This window comes from Diabrotica virgifera, chromosome 3, assembly GCF_917563875.1.
Source record: "Diabrotica virgifera virgifera chromosome 3, PGI_DIABVI_V3a".
In the NCBI taxonomy this organism is placed as follows: Eukaryota; Metazoa; Arthropoda; class Insecta; order Coleoptera; family Chrysomelidae; genus Diabrotica; species Diabrotica virgifera.
In genome coordinates, this window is record NC_065445.1 from 117,842,224 (window position 1) to 117,868,167 (window position 25,944).

Here is a 25,944-nt window from a genome sequence, read left to right on the forward strand (position 1 = left end):
AAACTTCTAGAATCTATTATTAATACATAAACAAAGAAGAATACATAAGGCCAATGACTAAAAACACTTCTAAATTAGATTATGCTTCATATTGGATTTCTCCTTTTTTTTCAAAAAAATATATTGATTTTTTAACCGTAACTTTTTATTTTTGAAGTGAAAACTTCTTTAGGGACGTTGTGCGATTTTTGGATAGGGGAAAAAGCATTGAATTCGTGACCGTCATCGCGACCGTCATTGCGACCATCATCACTTATGCTATATATATTATTTGTATGTATATATAAATTGTATAGAAGTATTTAAATTTAAAATAAATGTAAAACCTATTGCGAAATAAATATTTATTTCGCGACCGTCATAGCGACCGTCATCTCTTCGACGAAATAAATTTTGTACGTATTTATATTATGTGTATCTATACATAAATTGAATACTTTGGCCATGTTATGAGAGGTGACAAATACTCGCTGCTGAGACTGATCATCCAGGGTAAAATCAGGGGTAAGAGAAGTATCGGTAAGCGCAGAATATCTTGGTTAAGAAATCTGAGGGAATGGTTCGGCTGCAGTTCCATCGACCTATTATTTAGGGCGGCCGCCAGTAAAATAAGAATAGCTGTGATGATTTCCAACCTCCGATAGGAGACGGACTTTAAGAAGAAGATACATAAATTGTATAGAAGTATTTAAATTTAAAATAAATGTAAAACCTATTTTTCGATAGGGAAAATGGATTTATTTCGCGACCGTCATCGCGACCGTCATCGCTTCGGCAAAATAAATTTTTAAAGTGAAAACTTCTTTTGGGGATGTTGTGCACTTTTTAGATGGGGAAGATGTATTGAATTAGCGACCGTCATCGCTTCGGCGAAATAAATTTTTGAAGTGAAAACTTCTTTAGGGACGTTGTGCACTTTTTGGATGGAAAAAAGTATTAAATTATCGACCGTCATCGCGTTGATGAAATAAATTTGTAAAGTGAAAACTTCTTAAGGGACGTTGTGCACTTTTTGGATGGGGGAAAAGAATTGAATTAGGGACCGTCATCGCTTCGACGAAATAAATATTTGAAGTGAAACTTCTTTAGGGACGTTGTGCACTTTTTCGATGGAAAAAAGTATTAAATTAGCGATCGTCATCGTTTCAATGAAATCAATTTTTGAAGTGGAAACTTCTTGAGGGACGTTGTGCACTTTTTGGATGGGGAAAAATATTAAATTAGCGACCTTTATCGCTTTGACAAAATAAATTTTTGAAGTCAAAAATTTCTTTAAGGATGTTGTGCACTTTTTGGATGGGGATAAATTACTAAATTAGGGACCGTCATCGCTTCGACGAAATAAATATTTGAAGTGAAACTTCTTTAGGGACCTTGTGCACATTTTGTATGGGGGAAAAGTATTGAATTAGGGACTGTCATCCATCGCTTCGACGAAATAAATATTTGAAGTGAAACTTCTTTAGGGACGTTGTGCACTATTTCGATGGAAAGAGTATTAAATTAGCGACCGTCATCGCTTCGATGAAATCAATTTTTGAAGTGGAAAGTTCTTGAGGGACGTTGTGCACTTTTTGGATGGGGAAAATATTATATTAGCGAACCTTCATCGCTTCGACGAAATACATTTTTGAAGTTAAAACTTCTTGAGGGACGTTGTGCACTTTTTGGATAAGGAACAATTATTAAATTAGCGACCGTCATCGCTGCGACGAAATAAATTTTTTAAGTGAAAACTTTTTTAGGGACGTTGTGCACTTTTTGTATGGAGGAAAAATATTGAGTTAGGGCCGTAATCGCTTCGACGAAATAAATATTTGAAGTGAAACTTATTTACGGACGTTGTGCACTTTTTCAATGTAAAAAAGTATTAAATTAGCGACTCTATTATCGCTCCAACGAAATAAATATTTGAAGTGAAAACTTCTTGAGGGACGTTGTGCACTTTTTGGATGGGGAAAATTATTAAATTAGCAACCGTTATCGCTTCGACGAAATAAATTTTTGAATTGAACATTTCTTTAGGGACGTTGTGCACTTCTTGGATGGGGAAAAAGTATTGAATTTGCGACCGTCATCACTTCGCTAAAATAAATTTTGTACATATATAAATTATGTGTATGTATACATAAATAGCATAGGGCATACGCATCGCGTATATCGTATATGGTATAGGTATAGCCAGTGCTGTTTTTGTAACAATATAGGTTCCGGTACGCAATGTTCCGGGGGGTCTGGGGAGTATTCATAAGGCGGTCCTCCCAGGAAACAAATTTTTAAATTTAGCCTCAATAAGGGCGTTTTAAAGCTATTTGGCAACAAGGAAAAAATTCAGGAATTTGTCTATAATTTTGTTTTTTTTTCTTTTTTGTCCCAAGAGGTGCCGGTACGGCGTACCGGCGCGTACCGTCACAAAAACAGCACTGGGTATAGCACTTTAGGATGGGATAAAAGCATTGAGCTCGTAATTTATATACTATAAGAAGTTTTCACTTCTGTCGGCACTCCCACGAGTGACTTCAATTTTTTTTATCTTAAAAAGTTCGTTAAAAAAGGATTTTGTAGGTTTTTACAAAATCTATAAGGTTATTAATATTAAATCCTTTTAAAATTCTGTCACAAAAAGAGGTGGCATTGAAAGGGTTGGTAAAGGTGGTTTTGCATGATATTACAAGTTTTAATTGTCAATAGCTCACTCAATTTTTGCCTTAAAAAATATTTGCAAACCAATTTCTTGGGAATTAAATAAGCTACAATTTCATATTTAAATATTTTTTCGTATCTCTGATGCTAATCTTTCTATTCTGAAGAAAAGGGCATTTTTTTATTTACCAAACTACAAAAACTCGTTATTCGCATTTAACTCCATTTTTATTATAAACTAATCATTCTAAGCCGATCAAACTTCTAGAACCTATTAACAATAGATACATAAATCAAGAAATCCAAATCAGGTCAATGACAAATTTTAATTAGGGTGGTGATTAGGGGGTTGTTTACGATCACTTTTTTGCTGAAAAAAAAATAGGGACTGACATTCTTTTCATTATAAGTCACTTATTAATTTTTTTTACAGTTGAGTCCGCGAATCTTTACCCGTGCGTCATCATTTAAAGCATACGAAATAAGTCGATGATAAGTCGGAAATTGATATTTACTAAACTCAACAGCAAGTCACAGTAAGTGACTTGCTGTTGAGTTTAGTAAATTTCAATATCCGACTTATCATCGACTTATTTCGTATGCTTTAAACGATGACGCACGGGTAAATCGCGGACTCGACTGTAGTTTTTTTTTGCAGGAGCGTCATTTGAAATTTTGTTTGGGGCGGGGCAAGCACTATATATGTTATACATTATATATGATGTTATGATGAATATTGATGTATTTTTTGTAAATCTCAGTCATTTTTTAGGGCCAGGGGGGGCAAATGCCCCCCCTGGACGCCCAAATGACGCCCCTGTTTTTATGAGATGTTTTTTTAACTGAGATTTTTTTTTATTACTGGAGGTATATATTTTTAAATACTTTAATTTAGTTTCAACAAGTTATCTTCGAAAATTGCATAGTTTTCCGTCCTTTGATTTTGAAACTACAATATTTAGCATTTGACGAAGAAGAGCCAACATATAATAAAGTATAGCTTGATTACTATTGGTCTTCAAAAGATTAAAAAAAAACGGTTTTGTTTATTTTTTCAAAAGGTACATTTTTGTTGAGTAAAGTTGTTTTGATAAAACGAAAACTTTTTGAGTTATTAGCAGAAAACTGATTAAAAACATTGATTTTTTCGATATAAAACTATAATACTTTCGATAGCGAATAAATCGAAAACTATTAATTTTATCAAAAAAGTGTATAGAACGTTTTTTGTTTATAATGAGTGTTTTTACCAACTCTTGTAGTCAAAATATAATAAAAATTTCCACCCCCGAGATGGGGTGGCAACCACCCCCATGGTAAAAGCGCCTTTCGGCATCATATAGATTTTGATCCTTGGACTCCACTACTTATTCTCAAATTTTCAAGCAAATCGATCGATTCTGTAAAAATTGCGAGGTTTTGTCCTATTTTAAGCTTCATTACTTGGACTATATGTAAAGAGTTTTATGTTCATTTCTAATAAAGGTTCTGAGAAAAAAAAATCTTGAAAAAAATGCTTATTTTTAGTCTTCTAAAGTGTACTATAGTTTATTTTTTTACCAAGAGGAGTAAACTAAGAAGACAGATTCACACCCAAGAAAAGTCACCAAATTCATCTTCTTTTTTCGTTGATTATGTCGGCTTTACGGTAATTCAGTAATCACAATCGGAGAACCTCGCACGTCGATTGTCACAAGTATGCAAGCCAAGAAAGAGAGTAAATAAGAAGAACACGTCGATTCTAACCTCAACTTGTTGTTGGTTTGTTTGAATAATTTTTTCCAATTTATGTACTTCCAATATGTAGGTATATATTTCTTTTGTTTTTCAAATTACAATAAAAAATGTTGGATTGGTATGAAGAAGTTGAAGAATTTTTAGAGTTTATTTCTTATATTGTAGAAGAAAATCGCCCGGAAAGTATACGAAAGCCATGTGATAAAATTATATCAAATCCAATGGAATTTTACAATATTGAATTTCATCAGCTGCAATAACTTAAACAACAAAGATTTTATGCTACTTTATAGGAATATAACCAGTTTTTATGAAGTTGCCCATTTCAAATTACAGGTACAGACTTACGTTTGTTATTCAGGCCCTTATTACATAAATGAATTGTAGCTCTTTCATGTTCTAGAAGCGAGATTATGAATGTTGTTGGTGAACAACAAGGTCAAGTTATGTTGGCTTAATATTTGATCTAAGTGCATTAAGAGGTATCATGAGAAAGAGTGAAATTCCAGGATTATTAATTGGCAATAGTAGATACGCATGCAAATACTATCTATTTACTTCAGTATTACAGCCAGGTATTTATTGATAATTGGCCTAAATAAATAGTAGGTTATTTGATAGATAAATATACTAAAATCACAATAAAGATGCTTCTTCTTTTTGTAGTGCCTATCTGTTTCGGATGTTGACAACCATCATGACAATCTATACTTTGCACACTGCTGCTCTAAAAAGATTTGTGGTTGTTGTGTTGAAGCACGTACGTAGATTTTTCAGCCAGGAAATCCTTTGCCTTCCTGGTCCCCGTTTTCCTTCTACTTATCCTTGAAAGATTAGTTGCAGCAGTCAATATATTTTACTTTTCCTCATGATGTGACCGAGGTATTCGATTTTGGCTGTTTTTATTGTGATTAATAGCTCTTTTTCTTTTTGCATTCTCAGCAAAACACTCTGATTAGTAATGTGGTTATTATAAGATATCTTCAGGATTCGATGATAAAGCCACATTTCAAAAGCCTCAATATACTTGCAGGTGCCATCTGTGAGAGTCCACAACTCAAGTCCATACAACAGTACACTAAAGATATAACATCATAGTAACCTGATTTTTATGGGTATCGACAAATCATGACATTTGAATAACTTAGCCATTGCTTGAAATGTAGATCTTGCTTTCTCTATCCTACATTTGATTTCTATGGAATGATCCCAATCTTCATTGACGTTCGTACCAAGGTAGGTGTATGTATTTACTCTTTCTATTTGTTGACTGTTCACACTGATTCGTCTAAATTGCTGTTCCTTCTTAGAGATCATCATACATTCTGTTTTCTTAGTGTTTAGTGAAAGTCTGCATCACTGATTGACTTCTGCGATTCTGTTCAATAAATATGCACCAGAAATAAACAAACCAAGACACTTAAATGTTACGAGGAGTACTCCCTAATCATGATTTACACAAAAAATATATAAACCTTGTAAATCAGGATTTGGGATTTACAATGTACTTATATAAATTGTAAATTATTATTTAGGAGTGCACCTCGTAACATTCAATGTTTCTTGGTTTATTTATTTCTAATGCATCTTTATTGTGATTGTAGTAAGTATAATATATAGGTATATATGTATATCTTTTTAGGTAATGATCAAGAAAATAGATACAATAGTGCACATGTAAGAACAAGAAATGTTGCCGAAAAGCTATTTGGAACCTGGAAAAAACAGTTTCCATGTCTTCAAAAGTTCTACAAACCGAATTAAATACATACCTTGCAATATGTGCTACAACAGTACCTTATAAGTTATAATCTGGGTGCAAGAGAAAATCATGATGGTGATGATGATTTTGTAGAAAATCTTGATTTGTCGGTAAATGGAAATGTTAATGATGTGGAACAATGTTTAAATTTTAGGAGGCATTTTTATCGACAATATTTTGCATGAGAATGAGAATACATTATTGAATACTTGTAATATATTAAATGTTTTTTTTTTAATATTTAATGGGTCGTCTTTCTTTGGGATTTTTTGCCTATTATTTCTCAAATATCATGATCATTGGCTTGACAACTCTTTTTGTTTGAGTTTTGGTCCCTTCAGGAATACTTACTTCTCCATTCTAATCTATTTGAAGATTTTGATTTTTTGTTCTTCCAATTTTTTATTTTTAAAATTTCAATGTCTTATCCTATTTGTTCCTTGCCTATATGTAATCTTTGGTCTTCCTCCTGTTAATGTCCAGCTGATATTTCTTTGTTTATTTTGGAAAATATTTCATGTTCTTCCATCTTTCCTCTTATTATGTGCTCCTATTTTGATGAATGTTAGTATTCTTTTTCTCATGATCATCTTTCAGTGCGTCACAGTTTTTCGATTTCTCTCTAACGCATTAAATTGTATGTGACAGAAAAAAAGGCACGTCTCTGAATACTTTGGTAATTATTCTAGTTCGGTGATTATTCTAGTTGTCGATAGATGGCGCCATAATCAAAAAAGAATTATTTATTAAATAAAATAATAATATTATCAATATAATCTGTACAAGTTATAAGACTATACAAATGAAAGAAAATACCATTTTATAAATGCAATAGACACAATTGATTTGGTTTTATTCCAAATTGAAAATAAAATTTGACAACTGTCAGATTTAACTAAAATGTCATATTAGAATAAATGTCATAAATGTGTATTATCACGGACTTACCTTTTTTTCTATAATTTGTGACGCACTGAAAAATGTTCATGAAAAGGAGAATATATAGATTCTGGTATGTCCTGTATAGTTCAAAATTATATCTTCTTCTCAATTTCCCTTTTTTTTTCTTCTTTGTATATGTGTCAAGATTCTTCTGCCTAAGTAACCAATTGGTCGTCTTCACTTTAAGTAAGTAACCAGATTTCAGATTCATATGTAAATACTGGATGTATTAAGGTTTTGTGCAATTGACATTTAGTTTTTCTTGTAATATCTTATCTTGGTTGTTTGATCGAGCCCTGGTAACTTTAATTGGCTATGAACTGTTTGTATTGCTATGTTAGATGCTATTTAGCCTGATTTCAGTGCTTTGTTATTGTTTATTTTATCTACTTGTCTACTGCTAGTCTATTATTGTACTTTCACTATATATGTTTTGAATTTATATAGTAATCTGTCTTTCTCTTCTATCTATATTCCACTAGAATTTGTTTATTTATTCTGAGAATACATTATTGAATCCTTGTATAATGTGAGATATATGTAGTTTCTTTTTTAGTTTACTTCTCAACATGTATTTTTTATATTTGATGTTAAAATAAATGAGTACGAGTTTTTCTCCTTTTAAATAAGTGTTTATTTGACAAAGCAATATAAAATTAATTACACATGTAAACAACATTACATAATATACTATTTATGCAGATGACATAGTCCTCTTAACAAATAAAAAAAGTGAAGCTGTTTAGGAATTTGAAAGGTGAAGTAATAAAATTACTTTTACATCAATTTCGAAAAGTAATATTACCGCTCGTCAATTTAGATAATTGCAAGTGTTAAGTAATGGTAGCTATAAAATTTGGTCTGATACATATTAAGTATTTTAGGATATATATAAAAACAACATAAGTAATAAAATAATGATAGTACTCATCTCAGAATAAAATTTAATCAACGCTGAGGTACCTGCATAAAAGTACACAAGAATACAACTATTACATTACAATACAACTGTTTCAAAATGTTGGGCTGATAACAATATTACCAATTCGTGACAGGATTTTATGGAAGGATATTCGTTTGGTTTGAACCCACCTATTGGAAAAGGTAGACTAATAATTATTCATATTGGATCTGAAAGAGGATTTATAAATGGTGGTTTATTAAAATTTACTACAAGATCCACTGAAGATTATCATGAGGAAATAGAGCTATTTCAAGAATATTTCTTTCAGATGGTTAGTAACATACCACAAAATTCTGTCATAGTAATGGATAATGCTAGTAACCATTCTCGTTTAATTGAAAAACTACCGACTTTGGATTTATGTAGGCATTAGATACTTAATTAGTTGAAATGAAAAGAGGTGACATTTGATAATACGATGGTTAAAAAAGAACTCATGAATAGCGTTCAACAACACAAACAAAAGTATAAAAATATGTAATCGATGAAAAAGCTAAAGATGGCGGAATAACTGTACTTCGTTTATCCTCATATAATTGTCAACTTAACTACCCTAAAGAGTTAATATGGGCACAAGTAAAGGGTGACGTAGCTAGAAACAACAATGCATACAACTTAGTTGATGTGAGAAGAATTTTACAGGAAAATATCGAAAGCCACTGCAGAAAATTGGAAACTATGTACATTATAGAGCATGCAAAAAAGGAGGAAGAAAAGTTATGGAACTTAGATTTCGTAGTTGACGAATGCTTATTAGAAACCAATTGTCATTGCACCAAACAACAAAACTTCAAAGGATGATCATAAACAAAGGAGAACAGAATATAGCAAATTCAAATATTTGGGAGTGACAATAATTGATAAAGTGGAAGATGAAAAATAAATAGAAAAGATACTACTAAAAGGAAGCAGAACAATGGGATAATGAAAGTTACTTGACCAGTGGCATTGTATGCTTGTTACACTTGGACAATGAATAAGAAAGATGAAATGAAAATATGACATCTAGAAAACGAAAGTACTGCAGGGAATTTTTAGTGGAGTTAGGAGTGGAAAAAGAATAACAAATAATATGGAAAGTCAGACCAGAAATATCATGAAAGATGTGGTTCAAAGTAATAAGCAGATTTGGATGGTAGGTATAAAAGTGCAGATTTGGATGGTAGGTATAGAAGTGCAGAATTGGATGGAGAGAGTTAATGGCCAGCAGAGATAGAGAGTATTTTTTTGTGGCATCTGATGCAATTTACTATTTTAGGTGGGAATAAAGCCACAATTTTAGTTTGCAATTAAATTTATTTTTGATTTCGATACGTTTCGATTTCCACTTCGCAGGTCGTTATCAAAATGCAAAACATTTTGTTTTTGGTGCTTGGTAAAAAAAACTTCTAATTTAATTTTATCTGACTCATTTATATTAACAATTGAGGCCATGAGAGCCAGAGTGGCCTAACTGATATTTACATTCAAAGAAAATGATAAGAAACTAACAATGTTCGACTGTTTTAGTAATTGTATGTTGACCAATAATGATTCTTGGTCAACATACAATTACTAAAACAATCGAACATTGTTAGCTTCTGATCATTTTCTTTGATTATGTAAAGTAATGTAAATATCAGTTAGGCCACTCTGGCTCTCATGGCCTCAGTTCAGACATTATATTATCCATTTTAAAGTAAATAACTTTAAATAAACGATGTTGCCAATACTTATCTATGAGTTGCGTTCCTGGGACGACTTTATTGAAAGATAGTTCATTCGAAAACATAAAATCAACTTAAGAATATCCATCAAAAAAATCATACCATGTGATTTGTTTTTAAAAATTTAAATCTCAAATAAATTTAACTTTAAACTTAAATTGTGGTTAAAATTCAAATAAATCAAAATTACATTGAAGCGAAGTTCCTGAGAAGATGAATAAATTGTATTGAACATACAATTATTCATCTTCTGAGGAACTGGTGTCACTGTCATCATTGCCAATTGAAATTATTAGTGGTTCTATGACACTATCCATGATACCATCTAGTTTACACATTTTTTCCTCTACTTTCAGGATGTGCTTAACACAATTTTGCCAATGTGTTGGAGTTACATTGTCCAGAGCTTGTAACAGTAGATTTTTTACTTCTTTCAGTTTATATGTTGTGTTTTTTAATGCCACTTCATTTTTCACTTGAGCCCAAATTTTCTCAATGGGATTCAACTCACAATGATATGGAGGCAACCGCAGTACAATTTGACCATTTTCTTTAGCCATCTCATCAGTTACATACATATTATACTCATTTTTATTTAATCGTATCAGATGTAATAATTCTGACCTAACCATCTCCAAATTGAAAGGAATATTTTTTATTTTTAACCATTCCTGCATGTCTTTCTTTTTTGATGATGTTGTCGGAATTTTTTCTAATTTTCTGCTGTGGTATGCTGCATTATCCATTACAATAACAGCGTTTTTTGGTAATTTTTGCAGGATATTACTAAACCAATTTTCGAAAACAGATGCATTCATTTCTTCATGGTAATCTTCTGTCTTTCTTCCCTCAAAAAGTAAAAGTCCTTCATTAACAAAACCTAACTCTGATCCAATATGTAAAACTATGAGGCGTTTTCCTTTTCCTGATGGATTTTTCAAACCAGTAGACAACCCCTCAATAAAAGCCTGTCTACGGTTTTTTATATCGGTGTCTACCCACACTTTCTCTTTGGTGTGACCTTCATTTACCCATGTTTCGTCAAGGTAATAAATTGGTTTACCTTGACTTCTGTATTCTTTTATAGAAGTTAGGTAACGACGTCTCCATCTTATGATATCATCACGTTCGATAAGATGACTTCTTCGACTTCTCTTCAAGTACCTACAAAATAATAAAATGTATATTTTGACCTTACCTTTATCTTTCTCCATACAAATTTTCATGTTTAAAACACTCATAAAATGGGTATATTATTATAATAAAAACAATTGATATTCCGCGATTATTTGGTATAAAAATACAAAAAAATCTATGAAATTCACCAATTCTTCAACCTAGATTCACCCTTCTTAAGTTCAAAATCGGTATATATAAAAAAATGCATTTTCTCGACTTACAATCAAGCAATTTTCTTCATTTTTTTTTTAATCCGAGGTAACTCGAGTAGAGCCACCTAAATAGTGCATAATTAAATCCAAAATATGCTTTAGTTTTGTTATAATAAATTAATTTATTTATAACAAAATAAAACCACATTTTTTCCTATGTTGTAGAATGTTTTTTAGAAAAACTTACCACATGTGTACCTTTTTAACGTTATAAATACAAATATTCTTATTTGAATGTTGTCTAATTCTTTAGACAATCTTTGTTTAAACAAATTAAAAATTTTTGTTGATTTTTTTACCGGGCGGGGACTGATCGGTTTTAGCGTCTCTGATTTCGCTTCAGAAGAATATATTATGTCATCTGTGTTTATATTTCCTTGATGAAATAAAGACTATTTAATTAAATAAAGATTGTTTAAATAATTATACAGCTTTCAAATGAAACAATTTGCATTTAGAGCGTCTACAACATAGGAAAAAATATCCTCTAATTGATTGCCTAACCCAGACATAATATGAATATTTTTTGGGTTGCACTTATTATTTACTATTAATTGTGGCTAACCCATATTTACTTACTTAAAATTTATTTGCTTCAAGAATTTATATAATGTTGAACGACACATGTTTGGAAGATCTGGGCGGTTGTTAACTTCACTTAAAATTTTATTTAAAGTGGGCATTTCGTTCTTGAAAAAGAAGCTGTGTACTATCTGTCGTACAGATGTTTTAACTTTTTCGTCATATCTTGAAAGTACAGCAGGTCTACCGCCAATATTTTTAGGACATCTTACAGTTCCAGTTTGCTTATATTCCTTAATGGTTCTATAAATCGTTGAATTCGCAACACCTAAAATTAGAACATTACTTAGTAAGTCTTTGATTTTAACAATCGGTATTCTGAAAAACTTACCTGTTGCCTGCTTTATTTTTGCTACCATGGCTGTTATTTTCATTCCAGGATCATCAATTTTTATTTGTTTGTACATATTTATAATGAATTGTTTTTCATTTGATGATAAATGTCTACCCAAATTCACTCCGCGTTTTTTAGGTGGAGAAGGGCAATTACCACTAGTACTCGGCATTGAATCCATATTTTTATCGTAATGACACTAATATGACGCTAAATAGTTCTAAAAAGAACTGTTTTTTATATAAATGCAGACGAAAAATCAAAAAATTATAGGAATAACGCAAAAACACAAAAACTCGATATAATTTTTGAATTTTAAATAATAGTGTCAATTTCAGAAATGTCAATGTCATAATTTAGTGGAGTAAACCCGCCTGCCGTTGGACCAATTAGAAACAAGCATTACGGCGCGGTAAATTTGAATCACTCCTCTTGGTAAAAAAACAAACAATAGTACCTTAAACGCTACCTGCTATGCAAATCCTTTCCACACATGTCCCTTCTTTCTTTCTGATATTAATCATGAATCTTATATTCTTTATTCTCCACCTTGACGAGATTCTTTTCGCTGTTTTATCTGCCATATCCATTTGTTCTACGTTTATTAAAGATAATAATTACGATTAAATCTTAAAAATGGAAACTTCAATACTAGTATTACCATTACCATTTTTATACACGTTAAATTTAATTATTTATTCTTTTATAAATAATTTTTTCATTTTTCAAATGTTTTAGAGCAATTTGTGCTGCCATCTGCGTGATACTATTTTAATTAGTAAATACGATCAACCTCTAATAGAGTCCGCCACAGTCAGTTCGAATTATTTCTGCAAAAAGAGAAGCACATCGTCGATTATGCAAGTTAGAGTGAAATAAAACATGGAAAAGTCTGATAAAAATTTAAATTTTAGTTCTTTTTTCCAAACGTGACTGCGGTACTGTAGCGTTAGTGACAGTGACAGATGACTTTATTAGTTTAGTGGCATAAGAGTAAGAAAAGTCTGTGATGTGATGTGAAGGAATTAATAAAAATGAAATAGTACTGCGTCAATGTAATCACAAAAAACAAACTCCAGAGGAAATGTGTTTAACATATTACTAGCCTAATATAAATATATGTTTTATTATAATGTTAGTTGATGAACACTAATAGAGGAAATATGAAATGTGAGTGGTAAACACTGCAAGATGATCTTAGGTAATTCTTTTTTAATTTCTCATTTGATTTACTCGGCGACTATACGGTGGTCAATTAAAAATTAACAAGATCGAGAGGTTAATAGCCAACGATTTTTATAGGAAAACAAGATACTTCTGTAATAAGTAAAGATGAGACATAAAATGCTTCATTGTCAATATCTAACTGGAGATGTTTAAATTTGGATGACACATAAAATTAAATAAAATGATATGTTTATTTAAATACCAAGTTTGGGCGTTTCTTTACATTTTTTAATTGTTAGATATATTTTGGTTTATTGTGTTAATATGAATTAGAACACTGATCTAAATTTTATCCTGGGTAGATGTTTTAAAATTAGTTTATTCTGGTGGCCTATAAATGAAAAGGAATAACGGTTTTGCAGTTCTAATAAAGGTGTAACTATATAAAATAAACTAAAGATGTACCTATATTAGCTATTTATTTTGGAATGAATTGTGATTCATTAGGATGTTTGTCACACTTAAATATCATTTACCTACTTATGAATTTATTTACAAAGTCAACAGGCCTTGAAGGCCTAGGGCCAAAAATACAATTAATATAATACAATAATATACAATACTTATAGTCTCTCTCATTCCCTCCCTCCTTATGGAGTATTGGGCACTTATGCGTTTCTTGGCCAAAAGTGTAAGATTGCTGTCTGGCCGGGACAGCGCATCTTCTTTTGTTTTTATTCGCTGGATAAATTGTGAACTAATTCCCTCCACTCTCTTTTATCTTTTGCTCTCTTTTTGACTTCGCCCCATCTTAGTCCAATTTTTTCGAGTTCTCTCGTTGTTGTTCTTTTCCAGCTGTTGTCTGGTCTGCCCCTCTTTCTTTTCCCCTCTGGTTGGTATTCAAGTGCTTGTCTTGCTATGCTGCTTTGGTCTTTCCTCAAAGTATGGCCGATCCATTTCCATTTTTTTCCTTGACTGTAGTCTGTAGTAGATATGTTAGTTTGCTTTGTCCTTTCCCGTAGTTCTGTATTAGTTATTTTGTTTGGCCAGTATATTTTCAGGATTTTTCTTAGAGATTTGTTTACAAATGTTTGTAGTTTTTTAGTTGTATTTTCGTTCTGTTTCCATGTTTCTGCTCCATAGAGCAGTATACTTTTAATGCAACTATTAAAGATTTTAACTTTTGTTGTTTCCGATATTTCGTTTGTTTGCCAAATTCTATTTAAAGCGTTGAATGCATGTTGCACCTTTGTTATTCTCGTCTGTATATCCTTTTTGCACCCCCCGCTCCTTTCCATGACAGATCCCAGATATGTGAACTTGTCTACCTCTTCCACTTCTTTACCGTTTATCATTATTTTATTATTTGGATGGTTATTATTTTTTAGAAGTTTAGTTTTTTCTGTGTTTATTCGAAGTCTGATCGTGTCAGAGTACTGTGCCAATTTGTCAATTTGTACTTGCGTATGATTTCTGTGTTCAGTTATCAGGCAGATGTCATTTGCAAATTCGAGATCTTCTAACTGTTTGAAAAGGTTCCACCTGATGCCTGTTCGATCGTCGATTACTTTTCTCATTGCCCAATCTATCATAATAAGGAATAGGGTAGGGCAGAGGTCGGCAACGCGGCGCCCGCGGGCGCCACTGCGCCCTTCAATAAATTTTAATGCGCCCTTAAACTGTTGTTAATTTAGACAAGAAATTCAAAACGTATATTTTTTATACGTTTATATTAATATATTTGTTAGGTCAAAAAATAGTTGGCGCCCGCCATGAATTTTTAATTTAGTATTTCACTCTTTATATTAAAAATGTTGCCGACCTCTGGGGTAGGGGATAGTACACAACCCTGTTTGACTCCACTTTCTATAGATATTTCTTCTGTTACTTCACCTGAATGTTCTAGTTTGGCTTTGTATCCTTCGCAGAAGAGTTTAATAAAGTTTATGATTTTTAGTGGTATCCCATATAATCTAAGGATTTTCCACATCTGTGCCATATTTACACGGTCAAAGGCCTTTTCGAAGTTGATAAAACTGACATCTATATCTTTATTCCATTCATTTGTTTGTTCCAAGATAATTCTAAGGGTGCAGATGTGATCAATAGTGGAATTGTTGGAACGGAAGCCTGCTTGGTTGTTTCTCAGTTTTTTATCTAGTTCCGGCTTCAATCTTTCCAATATGATTTTGGTCAGCACTTTGGATGTGGCACTTAGTAGTGTTATTGCCCTCCAATTGTTGCATTTGCTCGCTTTGGTAATTCTTCGTCCGTCCATATTTTATTCAAAAGTGTATGTAGCATCTCTGTTGACTGCTCTGTGTCTGCTTTTATTATGTCAATGGGTATATTGTCGATTCCTGCGGCTTTGCCATTTTTTAGTAGTTTTAGGGTGTTTCCAATTTCATCCCTTGTAATTTCTCCAGTATTCACTTCTAGCTCTGGTGATTCTACTTCATCTTCTATGATTTGAGTTATTTCATGCTTAGCATATATCTCTTCGAAGTATTCCTTCCATCTTTGTATTATTTCTTTCTCATTTTTTATTCTATTTCCTTGTTTATCCTTTACTTCTAGTATATTTCGTTGTGCTTTTCCTGTTTAGTTTCGTATGATTGTATATTGTGTTCGTAAGTCGTTTTCTTTCGCTGCTTCTTCTGATATATTTAGCATCTCATTTATATAGTTTCTTTTATCTTTTCTGGCTTGTTTTTTTACTTCTGCGTTTTTTGCCTTGTATTTCCTTTCAAGTGCCCTCTCTTCTTCCGATCCTTCCTTTTGTAGAATTTCTTCTTTAATTTTTTTCCTTTCTTCTATCAGTAGTAGAGTATCTTTGGTAATCCATTTTTTATTTTGTCTTCTTTTTAATCCGATTGTTTCTTTTGCTGTATTCATCATCACTTCTTTAAAATATTTCCATGTTTCTTCGACTGACTCTCCAGTTTGTTGTGATACTGTTCGGTTAATTACCAGTTTCTCACTGAATTTATATCTTATACATTCTTGTTTTAGTTCATTATAAGGCAGTTGATGGAAAAATACAGGAGTAAAGAAACAAACGCTCATATGGTATTCATTGATCTTGAGAAAGCATATGATAGAGTTCCTCGAGAGATTCTGTGGTGGGCACTCAATAAGAAAGGAGTCCCTGGTGAATATGTAAAGATTGTGAGGGATATGTATGAGGGAGTAACGACTAGTGTTAGGACAGGTGTGGGAGAGACTGATAAATTTCATGTGAAAGTATGATTGCATCAAGGTTCTGTGCTTAGTCCGTATTTATTCTCATTAGTTTTGGACCAGATAACAGCGAAAATACAGGGTAACATTCCATGGTGCTTAACCCTTTCAGCACCAGTGGACGTACGACGTACGTCCACTTACTATACTTCAGGACGTACGACGTACGTCAAATTTATTTTATTACGTTTCAACTGTTTTTATTTGGATTTTTTGCTTACACTGAAAAAAACGTTTCAAGATAAATAAATAAATACAGTGGAACCTCGATAAGTTGGATTAATCGGGACCGCGGCCGATCCGGGTTATCGACAATCAGGGTTAGCCCGAGAATATGGTAAAAATTAATAAAATACGGTACTCCTGCAGATAAAGGTAATTATATTTGCCAAAATAATTAAATACTTATGTCCCGTACATCTAAATTACGTACAGTTGTATATGTTACAGTTCAAGTTGATTCTCAGTTAGAGTCGACTCCAACTAGTTGGAGTCAACTCCAACTGACACGAGCAGTAAAAGTTGATTTTAAAAATTTAAATCAACTTGTACTAGTTGGAGTTGACTCTTCCTGGATCGATTCAGTAAATGTTGATTATACGAGAATCAAGTGCATTTTTGATGAGTGTGCGTTTCTTTGTCTTGACCGTTTTAACTACTTATTAGTAGAGTCTGTAACGTCGTCCCCGTTAGGTTAATTATTCTGATTCGATTTTTTGCACAAACTTACTCAAAGAAATACATCCGTATAACAATCCTTATAACAAATACACAGGGTGTCACGCGGTACCGCGGCCGACAAATTGTTTAACCAATTTTTGTTAAATTTACAAAAATAATTTTTATCTACTTTATCTCATATTATGTAAGTAAAGGTTTTATTGTGTGAAAATTGTAAATATAGATAGCAGTACATGAAGGGCTTAAAGTGTGTCTGAAGTAACAATGTATTTTAAATGGCTTTTAATTTTTCGCATTGTTTTTTAGCACACTTTCATATAATTAAACATCCTTAACTTTCGCCTTCGGGAGGAAATCCGACTCGCCCTTGCAACGGCAACTGAAATGCTCACAAAACAGCAACCACGGAAGCAAAGATGGATGACAGAGGAAATATTGGATTTAATGGATAAAAGAAGAAATTTCAAACAGCACAAAGCAATGTACAAAGCATTAAATAGAACCATTAAACAAAAAATAAAAATTGCAAAAGAAAAATGGATAACAGAACAATGTGAAGAAATCGAAAACTTATATAAAAAACATGATGACTTCCATCTGTATAAGAAACTCAGGAATTCACAGGCACGACATGTTCACAAGGACTAAATAATCTAATCAAGGCAAACTGATTTCAAGCCCTGAAGAACAAATAAACATATGGGAAGACTATATAAAGGAACTCTTCTATCACATCAGAGAACCTCCTACATTAAATACCGAAAACGATGAAGGTCTTCCAATACTGAAGTCCGAACTGAAATATGTTTTACGTCAACTAAAAAACAACAAATCTGTAGGATGAAAAACCAGCTGAGCTGTTGAAGTTAATCAACGAGAAAACTTAGACCTTCTTCTTGGACTATTTAATAATGTTTACAATACAGGGACTATCCCTAAAACATGGCTTGAATCAGTCTTCATACCACTACCTAAAAAGAATAATGCCAAATTATGCCAGGACTTCCGCCTTATAAGTTTATTAAATAACATTCTAAAGCTTTTCTTGCGTATCATACAGAACAGAATATACAGTAGAGTATCGGTTATCCGCCCTTCATTTATCCGCCGTTCCGTTTTATCCGCCGCTCCATTTAAGTAATAATTTTTTTTTCAAATTTATATAACTTTGAAAATATTAAGCGAGCGGCCGTGAAGTAACGGCATAATCGCTGGCCTCATATGCCAGTGCACGTGGGTTCGAGCCCTGCCAAAGACAAACCATTTTCATTTCCAATAATGACACGAGCCCACTCACCGTGCCTCGGAGAGCACGTTAAGCCGTCGGGCTCCCTGGGCTAGTGTACATCGACATTATTTACTTGAAACAGGGTTAAATATGTAATTGGCGCCGGAACTGTCCGAAAGGCAAAAAGTTATACGATATTATATAGTGCGCACGTAAAGGTTGGAATAAATTCATTTTCTCGAGAATTGACGATTTTGGAAAAAAAATCCCGAAACAGGTCCATTTTTATTTTTATATTGCGCCTTTTTGGCATATATATCATACTAGTGACGTCACCCGTCTGGGCGTGATGACGTCATCTGCGTTTTTTTAAATGAGAATAGGGGTCACGTGATAGCTCATTTAAAAGGTAATTCAATTTTCTATTCAGTAATATAAACATTAACATTATTATTTATACAGGGTGTCCAAAAAATATTTTTTTTTAATTAAATTTTTTGACAAAAAGAAGAATGTGTGTAATTTATTTCACTCATAATACTTTTTACTCCTATCAGAAAACAGGAAATAATGTGTATTTGACAAATAAAAATATTGTTTTTTGCTTAAATTCAGTATTAAAGCAGCCACCCACCTTCCTCTTGACAGTTTGAACATTTAATTTAAGCGAAAAGCAATGATTATTTTTCAAATAAACATTTTATTCTGTTTTATGAGAGCAGTAAAATGTATTTTGAATTAAATAAATTACTTGCATTCTTCTTTTTGTCAGTAAATTTATTCAAAAAAATAAAAAAAATTGGGCACCTGTATAAAAAATTATGTTATTAGTTATATTATTGAATAGAGAATTGAATTACCTTTCAAATGAGCTATCACAAGACCCCTATTCCCATTTAAAAAAATCATCGATGACGTCATCACGCCCAGATGGGTGACGTCACTAGTATGGTATATATGCCAAAAAGTCGTAATTTAAAAATAAAAATTGACCTGTTTCGGGATTTCTTTCTAAAATCGTCCATTCGCGAGAAAATGAATTTATTCCAACCTTTACGTGCCCACTGTATATTATGAAAGTCAGAAACTAAAAAAAATCAAAGATTAAAGCTATACCTCGTCCAATTTACTTACCGTTGCACGTCATCCGCGACATAGCCTGTGACACGATACCAACACGAAATATTTAGGCGGTGGGTGTATTCTTTTTTAGAATCAAAATGATTCTAAAGGGGAACACACCTACCGCCTAGATATTTCGTGTTGGTATCGTGTCACAGGCTATGGCGCGGATGACGTGCAACGGTAAGTAAATTGGACGAGGTATACCTCTATAAGATCCTGAAGAAATTTTTGTCATTATTTCATTAATGAGATATTATTTCTAATTATCAACAATGAGCGCTAAGCGCGTATTGAGGCGGCCGTCAATGTGAGTGCGAGTGAGATTCACCATTGGACGGCCCAAATGGTGCATCTCTTTAGCACTCACCATTGTCGGCCGCCTAATACGCACTTAGCGCTCATTGTTAATAATTAAAGATAAAGCTTAGTAATACAATAGTGACAAAAATTTCTGCTGGATCTTGTATAGGGGGCTATAAACTTTGATTTGGTCACTTTCTGACTTTCATAATAACGGATTTTAACCGAGTTATTAAGCCTTGAAAATGGCTGTTTTTGCATTTTTCAAATTTTAAATCGCGTATAACTCAACAACAATCAATTTTAGAGAAAAATCACAAAATAACTTTTTTTGCTCAGAATAACTCAAATGATCTAAAAAAAAATTGTTCGAAGTGAAAAAATTATTTTTGTGAATTTGTCTAAAAAAATTGTTTAAACAATTTATCGATCAAGGTACTGCCTGGCACCCAGTAAATTTGTTATAAGGACCTCTTTTTGAGTAAGTTTGTGCAAAAAATTCGAATCGGAGTAATTTCACTAACGGGGACGACGACACAGCCTAGACTAATTTGAACATATTCAGTAACATTAATTTAATTTCTAGAATCGGCTGTTTGTGTGAATCAGAATCAACTTTTACTAAATGGCATTGGGAAGAGTATACTTTTCCTAGTTGGAGTCTACTTTTACTAGTAAATGTTGAATATAAATCTTCATTTTATATTTATAATCAACTTTTACTGAAACCAGCCGTTAGAGTCGACTCCAACTAGTTGAAGTCAACTCCAACTGGATAATCAACTTGAACTGTAACATATACATAATTGTTTATTTCTTGGTAAAAAAAACTCAGTCAAAGTGAAAACATTTTTATTTTATCTGATGAAAATCGATCCGGGTTATCGGAGGCCGACTTATCGGGGTTCCACTGTAAATAAATATCGGAAATTAGTATCTGTCTTCAATTATTTAGTTTAGTCACAGTTTAGTATATCGTGGGTCGACCCCTTTTCAAACAAACAATTTTGTCCAAAGACAGGTAGAAAAATATACGACCTTTATATTTAGTAATAGTTAATTGTAAGTACATTTTGGGAAAACCTATTTTATGATTGATAAATACTGTGTTTTAAAAGGGTTTCATTAGATTTCAGGTATATTTACCAAAATTTGAATACAATCAGGTAAACACTGAATGACTGAATTAGATCCAGATAATAATGTATATTTTGCAGGTACAGAGTTTCTTGAGGATTAAATTAATAATCCGGAGAAAAGTTTATGTGTCCCTGCTGATAGGCTACTTATGGTTAAAATAAATAAATAAAATCGAAAAGATATTAGTTTTCGATTTAGTTTTAAACTGCAGTTCGAAGTGCAGTCTTCTTTGAAATTATTTTATATTATCTTGAAAACTATTTCTTATCATGAGTGACAGTGATTCAGACCCCGATTTTTTGTTGTATCACAAAAGTATAAATTATGTATTATATCAGTAAATAAAAAAAATAAAGAAAAATTTTTAAGAAACGCTTTTCTTTAGTTACGAGTGACTAAAATTAAAAATAGTATAAAAAAAAATCAACCAAAAAGCAAAAAATAAAAAAAATTTAAAAAATCTAACACATTCGTCAAAGAAAAGCGTGGCGCGTCTTCATCGAATAAACGGTTTTCGCCCCACGCTTTTCTTTAACGAATGTGTTAGATTTGTTCAATTTTTTTTATTTTTTGCTTTTTGGTTGATTTTTTTTACACTATTTTTAATTTTAGTCACTCGTAACTAAAGAAAAGCGTTTCTTAAATTTTTTTTTATATTTTTTTATTTTTTACTTTTTAGTCTTACACTTTTCAAACATTAAAATATATCGTCATGTTTATTAAAATTTGTATAAAACATATGATATACTAACATGAAAAGTAGTCGGAATCGGCAAAAAATTTGAAACTTTATTGTTTATTCATGAAGTATAGCGTAAACAATTAACGTAAAAAGTGAAATTATGTATAGTTCATATCATTAGCTATAATCCGTAAAAGTTCAAAGTTTTTACATTGTAAAAAACGAGAGAATTTTAGCATTTTCCATTAAAATCGTTTTTTTTTATTTAAACAATTAACAAACATAAAAACAATTTTTTTTATTGACTATTTGTGAATTGTTCCATCGAATGCATATGTCTGCAAATTTTCATTAATTTGCATTGGAGAAAAGACAGTTAAATTAACGTCTAAAGATTTGACGCAAACTACTGAACTAAATAAAAGCGTTTAAAAAAACTTAATTGTATTTTTCTTTCTGTGTTATTTTTACACCTCTGATATTGTTCAGTAAAAAGTTACATCATTTTGAGCGTTCGGTTTGGGGTGAGATGGGGGAGAAGTCGGTAAATTTGTAGTTTTTTTACGTTTTTCGTCAATATTTCTAAAACTATGCTTTAGCGTTAACAATGTTCTATATAAAAATGTTCTACATAAAATATAAAACAAAAAAGGCCCATTCATAATTGTTATAAAATTAAGGTTTCCAGTGTTACGGATGGTGTAAAGTGGAGGTTTTCGAAACTTTTTAATTTTTTTGGGCAATTTATAATATTATTACTGATGAAAGAAATTTTCTTTAACAGGATTTTGTTTTGTAAATAAAATTTGCTATTTCAGTGGCCGATGGTGATAAGCCCTTGAAGAAACGTCAACCTCACCAACCAAAATCATCATCAATTGAAAAGAATATATATAAAAAGTATAGAAAACCTCCACCTTTCACCCTCCGTAACTCTGGAACCGTTGATTTTATAACAATTGTGCATGGGATCTTTTTGTTTTAAATTTTATGTAGAACATTTTTGTATAGAACATTGTTTACGCTAAAGCGTTGTTTTAGAAATATTGACGAGAAACGTAAAAAAACTACTAATTTACCGACTTCTCCCCCATCTCCCCCCTAAACTGGACGCTCAAAATGGTGCAACTTTTTACTAAACAATATGTGGAGCATATAAGTAGAACAATTTGGTGTTGGAGGAAAAATTTTACTTATGTCTGGGTTTGGCCTCTTTTTGGACCAATTATACTATACTACCTCCGTAACTTTGGAACTGTTCATTTTAGAAGGATTATGCATAGGGCCTTTTTTATTTCAAATTTAATGTAGAACATTTTTGTATAGAAGGTTGTTCATGCTAAACCGCATAGTTATAGAAATATTGACGAAAAACGTAAAAAACTACGAATTGACCGATTTCTCCCCACTCTCCCACCCAAACCCGACGCTCAAAATGGTGTGACTTTTTCCTGAACATTATATGGACCATATAGAACATTTGATGTTGGAGGATAACTTTGCCTTTGGATGTCTGGATTATGCCATCTTTTGAATCAATTGTATCATACTATTATAAAACAATACGCCACTGAATCTCCAATCCAAATAAGTAAAAAGTGTGGTAAATCCTGGAGAATTATGTACAGGTGGCATCTATCCGTGAGAAAAATTTGGCACAAAGTAGTACATTTGGTTGCGTCTTTTTATACTTTTCACTCAACGGTATACGGTATCATGCATTTTAATAGAAAATATCTTTTTTGTACAAGTTATTACATTTTTCAGTGTAGGTTCGTTCCTATGACGTACAACGTACGGCCGTTGGTATATAAGCATGAAAACTTACGCCGTATGTCCAAACTTAAAATCGCTGGGATTATTTACCTCAAAAAAATTAGTAGCTGGGGGTGAAAGGGTTAATGTATGCTGATGATGTCGTGTTAGTAGGAAATAGTGAAAGAGACTTAGAACAAAAACTGGAACAGTGGAGACAAGCTCTGGAGGAAAAAGGTTTAAAACTTAGTAGGACAAAAACAGAGTATTTGGAATGTTCATTTAAAGATGGAGCTACTACAAATAAAGTGGTATCTTTGGATGGTGAAATGATTGTAGAAAGCAATAGTTTTAAGTACCTAGGATCGGTATTACAGAGTAATGGAGAAATAGATGGAGATGCATGCAGTAGAATTAGGGCTGGATGGATGAAGTGGAAAGAAGCGAGTGGTGTGTTGTGTGACAGAAAAATTCCAATGAAGCTGAAGGGAAAATTCTATAAAACAGCCATAAGACCAGCTATGATGTACGGAACTGAATGTTGGGCAGTGAAAAAGAAACAGGAACAGCGAATGCATGTGGCGGAAATGAGAATGCTTAGATGGATGAGTGGAGTGACAAAGAAGGATAAAATTAGAAATGAGTATATTAGAGGAAGTCTAGGTGTGGCACCAATTGATGCCAAAATGAGAGAGCATAGGTTAAGATGGTTTGGTCATGTTCAACGTCGAGACGTTAACCACCCAATACGAAGAATAGCTGAAGTGCAGATTCCTGGAAGGAGTAGGACAGGAAGACCAAAGAAAACCTGGGGGGGGGACGATAAGGCAGGACATGTTGGTAAAGGGGATTAACATTGATATGGCCCAAGATAGAATTGTGTGGAGAAATGCAATTAGGGAAGCCGACCCCGCATAGGGATAAGGCAAAGAGAATGATGACATTCTTGTTTTAGTTTTAGGGCATCAACGTTGTACTTGTTCCTTCTGCTGATTTTTTGTTTTTATCTCTGGCTAATTTCATTTTTAGTCTCGCTTTGATTAGATATTATTAAATAAAATGATATGTTTATTTAAATACCAAGTTTGGGCATTTCTTTACATTTTTTAATTGTTAGATATATTTTGGTTTATTGTGTTAATATGAATTAAAACACTGATCTAAATTTTATCCTGTGTAGATGTTTTAAAATTAGTTTATTCTGGTGGCCTATAAATGAAAAGGAATAACGGTTTTCGGTTTTGCAATTCTAATAAAGGTGGAACTATATAAAATAAACTAAAGATGTAACTATATTAGCTATTTATTTTGGAATGAATTGTGATTCATAAGGATGTTTGTCACACTTAAATATCATTTACCTACTTATGTATTTATTTACAAAGTCAACAGGCCTTGAAGGCCTAGGGCCAAAAATACAATTAATATAATTTTATTTATTTATTTATTAACGGGGTACCACCCAATTTAATATATGCACAAAATATTATAATTATCTAGTGATACAATAAATATAAAGATATAGTAAATATGTATGACAAAAATTGGCGATGTAGCTATATAGAAAAAACAAATATTAAAATAATACAAAGTAAATAACAAATATAAATCACATAAGATTACAAATTTTTTTTTAAACACTGTCTACAAACATTTTCCGAAGCGCACAGCAACAAATCCAGGTCTATTCTATTTCCATTTAGAATGATTCTACTCAGCGGAGAATGCCTACCAAAGTTGCAGCGATGAAATTTAATTGCAAAATTTTGGGATGTTCTAGTAACTCTAGAGGGAACATTAAAGTCAATTAGAGACAGTAAATCATTGCAATTAATTTTTGAATTCAGTATTTTATGAAGAAACAAAACATCAGCATATACCCGTCTGGAAGATAGCCTAGGAAGGTTTAATTTATTTCTAATTTCTGAGTAGGAATGGTCACTTAAAGGTTTGTGTAATTTAAAACTCAAGTACCTAATGAATTTATTTTGGACTTTTTCAAGCTTGGCTATATGGACTTCATAAGTGGGTGACCAAACAACTGAGCAATACTCAAGAACAGATCTAACTAGGGAAATGTAAATCAGTCTGATGGAACTAATGTTATGCAAACATCTAGAAGTTCTAATAATGAAGCCTAACATTTTAAATGCCTGGTTATTCACATAATCAAAATGAGCGCAAAAATTTAGTTTGGAATCTAATTGAACACCTAGATCTCTTACAGTTGATACAGCCTTCAGTGGTTCTTCAGCTAATTTGTAATTATAAAAGAGGTTGTTAATTCTTCTACAGAAACTAATAAAGTGACATTTTCCAACATTAATGCTCATTTGGTTCCAATTGCACCATGCCATAATTTTGTTAATATCATCTTGAAGTTTTTCACAATCTAAGACGGATTCGATAATTCTATAGATTTTTAAATCATCAGCAAATAGCAGAAATTTAGAGTTAATTTGACATTTAATGTCATTAACAAATATATTAAAAAGGAAAGGCCCTAAGTGGCTTCCTTGTGGAACACCAGATTTTACGGAAATTTCACTAGATTGAAAGTGTTTA

At 32.2% G+C, this 25,944-nt stretch overlaps 3 protein-coding genes across 9 annotated transcripts in view; 2 read left to right on the forward strand and 1 right to left on the reverse strand.

Moving 5' to 3' along the window:
- The first annotated feature begins 4,189 nt into the window (after positions 1-4,189).
- LOC126881256 (putative nuclease HARBI1) lies at positions 4,190-6,618 on the forward strand. 5 transcript variants are annotated; one of them, XM_050645416.1, is made up of 3 exons: positions 4,190-4,446; positions 4,546-4,716; positions 6,023-6,618. In XM_050645416.1, exons 1-3 carry the CDS (start codon positions 4,432-4,434, stop codon positions 6,059-6,061), a joined length of 225 nt encoding a protein of 74 aa, XP_050501373.1. In that variant the 5' UTR covers positions 4,190-4,431; the 3' UTR covers positions 6,062-6,618. The 5 variants fall into 5 exon arrangements, 2 of the variants coding, with proteins under 2 accessions (XP_050501373.1, XP_050501374.1); XR_007696771.1 differs by lacking the exon at positions 4,190-4,446 and adding an exon at positions 4,768-4,955 and having other exon boundaries at positions 4,456-4,716; positions 5,414-6,618; XR_007696772.1 differs by lacking the exon at positions 4,190-4,446 and adding an exon at positions 4,768-4,955 and having other exon boundaries at positions 4,456-4,716.
- Positions 6,619-7,148: 530 nt separating this feature from the next.
- Positions 7,149-12,510, reverse strand: LOC126881255 (uncharacterized). 2 transcript variants are annotated; one of them, XM_050645415.1, is made up of 3 exons: positions 12,059-12,510; positions 11,725-11,995; positions 7,149-10,918 (listed from the first exon to the last, which is right to left on the reverse strand). In XM_050645415.1, exons 1-3 carry the CDS (start codon positions 12,240-12,242, stop codon positions 9,994-9,996), a joined length of 1,380 nt encoding a protein of 459 aa, XP_050501372.1. In that variant the 5' UTR covers positions 12,243-12,510; the 3' UTR covers positions 7,149-9,993. The 2 variants fall into 2 exon arrangements, with proteins under 2 accessions (XP_050501372.1, XP_050501371.1); XM_050645414.1 differs by having other exon boundaries at positions 11,725-12,510.
- A 469-nt stretch (positions 12,511-12,979) lies between these two features.
- LOC126881257 (tyrosine-protein phosphatase non-receptor type 4) overlaps positions 12,980-25,944 on the forward strand; it is a 150,689-nt gene continuing 137,724 nt past the window's right edge. For both annotated transcript variants that reach the window (XM_050645418.1, XM_050645419.1), the window contains exon 1: positions 12,980-13,262. The gene's annotated coding sequence lies outside the window, so the exon portion shown is untranslated. The remainder of the gene's footprint in view (positions 13,263-25,944) is intronic.

Bases quoted from the DNA above. Each gene is read 5' to 3' on its own strand.
- LOC126881256 (XM_050645416.1), top strand. The intron at 4,717-6,022 runs GTACAGACTTAC...ATATCTTTTTAG, and splicing joins TTGCCCATTTCAAATTACAG to GTAATGATCAAGAAAATAGA.
- LOC126881255 (XM_050645414.1), bottom strand. From the start codon at position 12,242: ATGGATTCAATGCCGAGTACTAGTGGTAATTGCCCTTCTCCACCTAAA. The intron at 10,919-11,724 runs GTAAGTAAATAT...ATTATTTTGTAG, and splicing joins TTGAAGCAAATAAATTTTAA to GTACTTGAAGAGAAGTCGAA.